The sequence below is a fragment of the Morus notabilis genome, unplaced genomic scaffold (genome assembly GCF_000414095.1).
Source record: "Morus notabilis unplaced genomic scaffold, ASM41409v2 Scaffold637, whole genome shotgun sequence".
NCBI classification, from domain to species: Eukaryota; Viridiplantae; Streptophyta; class Magnoliopsida; order Rosales; family Moraceae; genus Morus; species Morus notabilis.
The window spans coordinates 274,629-284,403 of record NW_010362898.1 but is presented as its reverse complement, the minus strand read 5'-3'; the positions used below and the strand labels follow the sequence as shown (position 1 = coordinate 284,403).

Sequence of the window (9,775 nt, the reverse complement as noted above, 5' to 3'; positions counted from 1 at the left end):
CCACCAAATTATTTTATAAATGATTAAAATTTTTTATCTAAGGTCATATAGATTAGTACTGTCCTTTCAGGAACATTCGATAAAAGTGAAATGATACAAAGGTGATTAATTAACATGACTCCTACACAATTAGTGCCTTTATGATTTATGAATACCTCGATATATATGAGGAATAATGATATAGTCATTTTTCTTTTTGAGAGAGCAGAAAGAAGAGAACATGTTGGAATTAGATGAAGCTTTTATAATATGACATTAAGATGAAGCATAAATATACATACCAGACATTATAGATGGAGAAAAATATTTGCTAAATTAAGTTCTATCATACATCCTAAATTACAATCTTAGCCAATCAATCAGTAGCATATATATAACCGTCATATGCATCCGAAAATCTGTCACACAGAAATGATAATCACTTTAATATCAGTCAGTCACACCAAAGTTTTTTTTTTTTTTTCTGTTCGAGGAGAAACTATTGAGCAAAGTTAAAGCTCGAAAGTCTTTTGTTTTTGTTTTTCATTTTTGAGAGAGATAGGACTAGAAAAGGTTGCAGCCGAAATTCGTGTCACTATACCCCGCCCCGGAACAAAATTTAAAACATGAGGATGTGATTCCAACTCTCTCTCTCTCTCTCTCTCTCTCCCCCCCTTTTTCTGGCTGAGCATTTACACCTTTTCCTTGCCTCCATAAATGCAATTGCACCATCTCAATACGCCTGCATGCAATAACTCCTCTTGCTGCCACATCCTCTCCATCTGTTTTCTTCTTCTTCTTCTCTCTCTCTCTCTCTCTCTCGATATTGTCTCCTCTTTTTCCTCGTCCGTTTCTTCCCTATCTTCTTCATCACCACTGCAATATTCTTCTCTTCCTCTTTAACACTTTTTCTTAAAACATGCTGATCAAACATTAACTCCATTATCAACACCCATAAAACCCACTCTTCAGCTCCCCACAAAACTAGTTTTCTGGCGAGAAGTACTGATCTGAAAAGGGTCTAATTTTACGAACCTTTAAAACCCATATCGCTTTTCATATCTCTGTATTCCTAGGAAACTTTCTCGTTCTTTCTCATACGTGAAGCTCTTTTTAGCTTGTGATACCTTTAGCCAAAAACTCTTTCCGTTATTTTCTAGCAAATAAAAAGAGAAGAATATTGAGGTTTCTTTCTGTACACCGAGATCTTAGTTGGCGTTACAATCTTGTTGTCTCAAGAGTTTGAAATTGGGGATATAGTCAAAAAACCTATACACATAATCGTCAACTCCTATCTAGTTTTTTGGCACGTAATAGTGAAAAGGCTGAGCACTTTTTGAAAGCCCCAAATCATAGCCATTTCATCTTTTTTCAGTTACTTCTAGTAATATTGCTTTTAGCTTTACTTGGTCAACGCTAAAAATTTATTAATACCAACCCCAGAAGGCGTCAAGTCAATTCTCTTGAGAAAACCAAACCAAGAAGAGAGAGAGATTATGAATATCGCCTAGGGTTTGTAGAAGAGTGAATATATGCAATCATACAAGCAGGAAAAATGCTTCCGCCGAATAACCTGAAACTTTCATTTAAAGGGAGGAAATTTTCAGTGTATTCCGGTCGTCATCTTCGCCGCTGACAACTAATCAGGTAGATTTACTTCTCTTTTCCATTTTTTGTCCATTTTTCCATGGATTTTTCTCAGCTACGGCGATTTGCTAACAAGATTTATTGTTCTTTTATTAGTATAATAATTCCTAAATTTTTTTTATCATAATACAGTACTCCTATTTATTATTATTTTTGGAGGGATTAATATATTGTTTTTTTAAATCTTAATTAGCCATATAGTAGCGTAATAAATGGTATAAACCAAACTAGTAGTTTTGGTCTAAGCAAGTATCTCAGACATTTTAAGCAAATTAAAGCCGTTTCTCGATAGAAACGGAGAACTAGACGAATGCGAGTAAAGTTGGGGTTGGACGAGAATTGCATATATACATTGTTTACGGCGTTTTCTTGTACATTTATTTCTGCTTCCACGGTAGATAAACTTGCCTTATATTTTCTAGCTCTGCCATTTATTATAATAGATTTTTAACTTGGTCTTTACTCAACCTCTTAGTTTTTTTCCTTATTCTTTTCAGTGGGAATATTTGGGCTGGCTTGGGTGCTTCCGTATATATAAAATAAACTTGATTTACTCTGTAGCTAGTGGGTTACTAACTTTTTGACCGTTCTTGACCTTTTTCCTTATGTAGTGAAGTTTAACACAAAAGATTTTCTTGGCAGATTAAAAAAAAAAAAAAAAAAGAAAGAAGAAGATTAAGATATCAGTCCTAGGATTTTTCCTGCAAAAATGTTTCAGCCAAATATGTTCGAGACTCACCATCATCTGTTGGATATGAGCCACAAAAGCTCGGAAAATGAGCTGGGAAAGGTCCGAGATGACGATCTTGAGACTAAATCGGGCACCGAAACTATGGACGCCCCATCCGGAGATGACCAGGATCCGAACCAACGTCCCAAAAAGAAACGTTACCACCGCCACACCCAGCGCCAAATCCAGGAAATGGAAGCGTAAGTCTCTAGAGAGAGAGAGAGAGAGAGAGAGAGAGATCTAGAGTTTATCCTGTATGGGATCTCATTAATTATTTTATATTAATTAATTCTTAAGTTGATCATGTCACAGATTCTTTAAGGAGTGTCCTCACCCAGATGACAAGCAAAGAAAGGAGCTGAGCCGTGAGTTAGGTTTAGAGCCTTTGCAAGTGAAATTTTGGTTCCAAAATAAGCGAACTCAAATGAAGGTATAACTCATATATATGTACTTGTGAAGAAACACATCGCTTTAAGAACATGCATAGCTCACTTGATCTCTTTTATCTTCCCTTCTATTGTGCCCTAAAAAAAACATTTGATCATTAGGCCCAACATGAACGCCACGAGAACTCAATCCTGAAAGCCGAAAACGAAAAGCTTCGGGCTGAGAACAACAGGTACAAAGAAGCCCTAAGCAACGCCACTTGCCCTAACTGCGGAGGCCCAGCTGCTCTTGGTGAGATGTCTTTTGACGAGCAACATCTCAGGATAGAAAATGCCCGTTTACGTGAAGAGGTAAATTATCTAATTTTTGTATTGAAAATTTTAAAACGTAACGAAATATAATCTGTACTAACAGTTTCAGCTCTATTTTTCTCATAGATTGATAGGATATCTGGGATCGCTGCTAAATACGTTGGCAAGCCTTTGTCTTCGCTTTCTCACCTCTCATCTCATGTGTCTTCCCGTTCTCTTGACATGGGGGCTGGGAATTTTGGGTCTCAGTCAGGTTTTGTAGGCGAAATGTTCGGATCTAGTAGTGATCTTCTGCGGTCAGTCTCAGTGCCCACCGAGGCTGATAAGCCGATCATAGTGGAGCTAGCGGTGGCGGCCATGGAGGAACTTGTTAGAATGGCTCAGGCTGGAGACCCCTTGTGGATTCCTGGTGACAACAGCTCAAGTGAAATGATAAATGAAGACGAGTACTTGAGGAGTTTCCCCAGGGGAATTGGGCCTAAGCCATTAGGCATGAAATCGGAAGCGTCTAGAGAATCAGCTGTTGTCATCATGAATCACACTCACCTTGTTGAGATTCTCATGGATGTGGTGAGTTATTTCCTTAAATTAAAGCAAACAAAAAAAAAATGTCACTCATTCATTTTTGCCAAACAAAAAACGTGAAATTAATTGATGAAGTCATTTATGATTATTAATGACTTGTTTGCAGAAGCAATGGTCTACTGTATTTTGCGGCATTGTCTCAAGAGCAATGACACTTGATATTCTCTCAACTGGAGTGGCAGGGAACTACAATGGAGCCTTGCAAGTGGTACGGAATTCAACAACTAAAAAAAGAACTTTGCATTAGTCTAACTATTTTGTTCAGCGTATAGTAATAAATTGTACCCTATGTTTCTTATTACTCATTTAAAAAAAAATGTTTTTTTGCGTTTATAATTAGATGACATCTGAGTTCCAAGTACCCTCACCATTGGTTCCAACCCGTGAGAATTACTTCGTAAGGTACTGTAAACAGCACGCTGATGGAACTTGGGCCGTTGTCGATGTTTCGTTGGATAATCTTCGTCCGAGCCCAATTCCTACGAGCCGAAGAAGGCCCTCCGGTTGCTTAATCCAAGAATTGCCAAATGGTTATTCAAAGGCAAGCAATTTTACCTCATTAATATTTTATTTGTGACAGTTAATTTGCCATTGTAGTACTAATTCAATGTGAAACACGTGCTTAATTTTTAATTTTTTTAGGTCATTTGGGTTGAACATGTTGAAGTGGATGATAGAGCCGTTCATAACATCTATAGACCACTAGTTAACTCTGGTCTTGCCTTTGGAGCAAAACGTTGGGTGGCTACTCTGGACCGACAATGTGAACGACTTGCAAGTTCAATGGCCAGTAACATTCCAGCTGAAAATCTGTGTGGTACAATTAATACATAAATATATTCATTACCTTCTATGTGTACTATTTTGGATATAATAATGTCTAATTACTTTACACCAATATTTGATTCTTTTTTTTTTTTTGGTGGTGCAGTAATAACAAGCCCGGAAGGAAGGAAAAGTATGTTGAAACTGGCGGAGAGAATGGTGATGAGCTTTTGTGTTGGTGTTGGTGCTTCAACTGCTCATGCGTGGACGACATTATCGGCAACAGGCTCCGACGACGTAAGGGTCATGACCAGAAAGAGTATGGATGATCCAGGCAGGCCTCCTGGCATTGTGCTAAGCGCGGCGACTTCGTTCTGGCTTCCAGTTCCACCAAAGAGACTTTTTGATTTTCTCCGAGATGAGAATTCTCGGAGCGAGGTACACACCGTATATAGAGTTGACACAAATTTGGTTCATAAGATAACTAGAAAATTATACGTTACCGGTCTATGTAACAATTTATAGGTATCAGAATTAACACATGATATTAGGAACCATTCTAGTCATACTAGATTGATGCTTCGACAAATTTATTACTGGTGGATGCCAACTTAATATAATATGTCAATTACGCAATGTCAGTTATCCTTCTCAACGTTCAAATAAATTGAAAAAAAAAAAAAAAATTCATCAATAACACACTCACACATTTTATGGTGTATTTACTACTAATTGTAGTGGGATATCCTCTCAAACGGTGGCCTCGTCCAAGAGATGGCACATATAGCAAACGGGCGAGATCCTGGCAACTGTGTCTCTTTACTACGCGTAAATGTAAGAACAAACAAGCTCAAAACAAATTTATTATCCCTTATTTCATTTCATGTTATATTTGTTAGAATTCTTTTTCCCCGGTTCTTTCCATGATGAACTGTTCTGTGTCTACTGTAGAGTGCAAATTCTAGCCAGAGCAACATGCTGATACTCCAAGAGAGTTGCACCGATTCCACAGGGTCATACGTGATCTATGCACCGGTTGACATCGTGGCTATGAACGTGGTGTTGAGTGGCGGAGACCCCGATTACGTCGCGCTTTTGCCGTCGGGTTTTGCAATACTTCCTGACGGGCCTACTAATTTCAATGCCGGAGGTGGAATCTTGGAGGTTGGATCAGGTGGCTCTCTACTCACTGTAGCGTTTCAAATCTTGGTGGATTCAGTTCCCACAGCGAAACTCTCTCTCGGATCAGTGGCAACTGTTAACAATCTCATCAAGTGTACGGTTGAAAGAATAAGAGCTGCTGTGATCACCTGCGAAAACGCTTAATTTCATCAAAAACCTAAATCTGGTGAGCCAGTTGACTTTTTTTCTTTTTTCTTTTCCATTTCTTTAAGCGAGTGAATCACTGACGTCTTGACTCTTGATATGAATGTGTTTTGTATTGTTAGCCTTGATTTTTTTTTTTTATAATGTTTTTTCTCTTTTTATTAATGAATTAGTTCAGAGTTTTGATGTAGAACGAGTTCCTTAGTCAGTGTCAACGTAGTTGAATGTGCTAAAATTTCACAGCTTGTCTCTCCAAATTATCTAAGGAACCTATATATTGTTATTATGTAATAAGATGTAATTGGTGAGAATCCAATAGTGGTAATCGCCGTGAATGTTTTGCATTTTGTTTTCTTTAAAAAAAAAAAAAAAGATTGACAAAATTACCTTTGTCGTGGCAGTGATAATAAAAGAAGGAAAAGAGAAGGGGAAAAGACGAAGAAATTAAGGTGGTGTTTAGGTTACTAAGGGATTGACCATCAAATACAACAAGCTAAAGGAAGGAAGTCAAGAACGCACCTTACAATATCCTTGCCTTGTGGTGTTTTGTGAGGGCATAGAATTTTGGAGACAAAGCAAAAAAAAAAAAAAATTATTATTATTATAATAAGTAAAAAGGAGTATAGCCTGCAAGGATGATAGGTTCGGGTATTGACTTCACCTAACAAAAATGTTCAAATTAGTACTAAGGCCTTTGTGATTGTTCATAATAAACTCAGAATAACTGTTGGGTTAATTTTGTCGCTTTTGCTTTGTTTTTTGAGGTTAAGTTAGAGCTGTTAGGAGTGTTAATTTTGTAACTGGCCAGTGTCGAAGCCTTAATTTCCTTCTCATCATGTGTAAGTGTTTCTTTTTCTTTTTCTTTTTCTCCCCTGAAATGGTCATGTGTAAGTCTTTTAAATAGGCTACTAGGAAGGACTATTATTAATGTAGCCCACATTAATTAATTGTTTTTCATCTCCATATTACAGCTTGTCGCTTTCTCCATGGCACCTTTATTTATTATAATATAATCAAAATGTCACTAGCTAGAGTTGATGATAACACTGACATCAAGTTTGACCTGCCAAATAGAGCCATGAGTATTACAATTCAGGCTTTAACTTGTATTGAACTAATAAAAGGAACTACTGTTGCCAAATGCAATTTGTTAACTAGCAGTAGCCAAGATTCTTGAGCTTAGTTTTGGTGATAAATAATAAAAAAGTGCTCGGAGGTACCACCGATGTTAAACACTACCACTAATATAGAATATGAGTTTGATACTCACTTTTTATTAGACGGTGATGTTTTGCAACTCCGATGTTCTATATCATTATTCTAAATAAAACGATCTGAAATCAAATACCGGATAAACTTAAAACCCATCATTTAGTTATTATCAAATCGACTTTCGATCAAATGACAAAGATTTGTAAAATTCCATTAATAGGTTGTTTTACTGGAAAATATGCACTTTATTATTTCCTAAATCGTGTTATATAAAACTGATATCTTGAAAATAAATTAATAAATACTAGTGATCAAGAAGGGAAAAGGAAAGGAGAGCTGACAGACTTCAATTTTCCCAGGCAGGTTTAGTTGCAACTTGAAAGCGTCTTTACTTCATCATATATATGTAGGGTCGTATTACACACAATATGAAAAAATCTGTACAGTTCATAAATACGCTCTAGATCCCAGTTGCAATAAACCATGTACCCTCTAATTTTATGTCATACCAAAGGGAAATTTATGAGTTGAACGTCAAGGGTTGTTGAGAACAATAATTCAGTATATACATATATATATATATATACATATATATATAAACGTGTTTAGTTAGATACCGCTAAAATAAAGATTCGAAAGGGTCATAAATATAGTTGGTGCCAATTGCACTTACGCTGTATATTAATAATAAATAATACTGATCTCTATATATATAGCTACTCAGACTCAGAGGGATCAGTAATCAGTTTACTCTCTCAAACCACGATATGATTGCATGTATCTGGTGGCGAATATGACTCGTATAGTTATTGCTCCAGTTGAACTTTGCTGCAATCTTAAATGGTTTTCAGTTTATGTGACTTTTACCTCATCATCACTATTCGTTTGCATATGAGTTGAGAAATTTGAACTTCATTCCTCCAACTAGAGGAAATTCATTACACTTCTTGGAATGAAGAAAGTTGAGATTGTGGAGGTTAATTTGAATGAAAAAATCACAGTACAACATATTAGGTGCGATTACCAAACCCTAAAAAAATGTAATGAAAAAGTAATGAGATTAAAGTTGAAAGTAAAATAATAAAAATAAAGATTATTGATTCCTTTTAAAGTGTTTACTTAACTATTCAATAGTGTAATAAGAAACAGCCCATTTCCCTTTCTAGTGCTTCCTAAAATTAGAAATAGTAATACTATCAATGTAATTATTAAAATGACTATTAAATAATTATTGACTTACATTAATTGTAATTCTGGTAGATAAGTAAATTGGGTATCATTTTCTTTTTAAAAAAATGAATATCATAATGGGAGAGAGTGAGAGAGAGGAACCGTGAGTGTGTGTGTATATATATATATATATATATATATATATTATAGTGATAGACAAAATGGTCCCTCGGTCCAAAATTTATGCTTTCCCTCCTACTCTGGTCCTTTTCATTAAGAAGTTTATTGCTTCTCCCAACGTTATCAAACGACAACACCAAACATCAGATTGGATTAAATAAAAATCTAATCCTATCCTTTTTCTATAAATTCTAAGTCATTGCTCTAAAACTATACTATCCAATATGTTCCTATTCTGCGCATCATACGGGGCCTAAAGGATATGTAGAAATATAGTGACGTTTGTAGTTGGGCAATATTATTTGCTTACTTTGTACCGTAGAGTTCGCTGTGAGTGATATTATATAGAGTAGTTAGGGTCATTTAATTCTGTGTGTGTGCATATGGATATGCGTTGATATGCATGTATATATAAATGATTTCTTGGCAAAAGCAAGTATATAATATATAAGGTACTTGTCACAAAGTCAACAGTTTACAGAAGTTTCTTTGTTTGTCCTAATATTTGCTTTGTGGGTGAGAAGAAGTCAGCAATATTGGCGGAGTATATATAATATTGCTGCATTGCTAGCTAGCTTAATGGCCAAACATATATGAAATTTTATTTTGTAAGATACGATTTGTTGTGACTATAATTAGTAGTACATTGATGTATTGTGTCGTTGTGAAAATAAGTAGGCACATGTTTAATCTAATAAATTTTTGTGCAAAATTAGAAAATAAGATATTGGAGATTTCATTCATTTGATTATTGGTTCAACCCGGCCGATACTAAATTGCTTTTACGTTAGCTATATTATTTATGGTTACACTGTTATATTATACATATTTGTCTTCTTGACAAATTGGTCTGGAGATAATTATTTATTCTACAAGAAAAATATTTTCAGAGACTAAATTGAGAGTAAATTAACGCAAACCAACAGTTTAGATGGCTAATTGACCTAAAATCAAACGGCATTTTTAAATTATACATCGCTTAATATCATCATTTTGTTAGTATCACAAACATAGTGGGTATTTTTAACATTTTTATATAATTTATGATCAATGAAATAAATCATTTAAAATTTGGAAGATGTTTGATAGGTTATTTACGAAACTAAATATTTCTTTTTGAAGAAAAAATAGTTTACAGGTGTAAACTAAAAATAGAAGGAGGGAAACTGTACATAAAAAGGTGCCCCAATAATCACTAGTACATTATATTACCATATAAAAGGGGTAGAAGGGTAATGGTAGCATTCATGTATGAAATTTCCGCATTAGATCAAGTTCGTAAATTCGATCAGCAAAAAAAAAAAAAAAAAAAAAATGTTCGTAAATTCTAAAATATTTACAAGGCAATGCCTATTCTTGTAAGAATACTAGAGTCCTTTAACACCTTTCAAGCTTGTATAAAGTATTCGATAGATAGGAATTCATCAGATGATTTTAAATCACTTGATAAGCATGCATCACATTGAAAAAAAAAAAAAAAAAA

General features: G+C 35.1%; 1 protein-coding gene across 2 annotated transcripts; it reads left to right on the top strand.

The window, feature by feature from the left end:
* The first annotated feature begins 769 nt into the window (after positions 1-769).
* On the top strand, positions 770-6,665 carry LOC21396084 (homeobox-leucine zipper protein MERISTEM L1). Of its 2 annotated transcripts, none has more exons than XM_024168925.1 (12): positions 770-1,626; positions 2,269-2,556; positions 2,669-2,786; positions 2,905-3,093; positions 3,304-3,624; positions 3,746-3,847; positions 3,980-4,180; positions 4,282-4,456; positions 4,571-4,842; positions 5,143-5,238; positions 5,356-5,752; positions 6,132-6,665. In XM_024168925.1, the coding sequence occupies exons 2-11, from the start codon at positions 2,336-2,338 to the stop codon at positions 5,728-5,730; spliced, it is 2,070 nt and encodes a 689-aa protein (XP_024024693.1). In that variant the 5' UTR covers positions 770-1,626; positions 2,269-2,335; the 3' UTR covers positions 5,731-5,752; positions 6,132-6,665. The 2 variants fall into 2 exon arrangements, with proteins under 2 accessions (XP_024024693.1, XP_024024692.1); XM_024168924.1 differs by having other exon boundaries at positions 3,181-3,624.
* Positions 6,666-9,775: the final 3,110 nt, after the last annotated feature.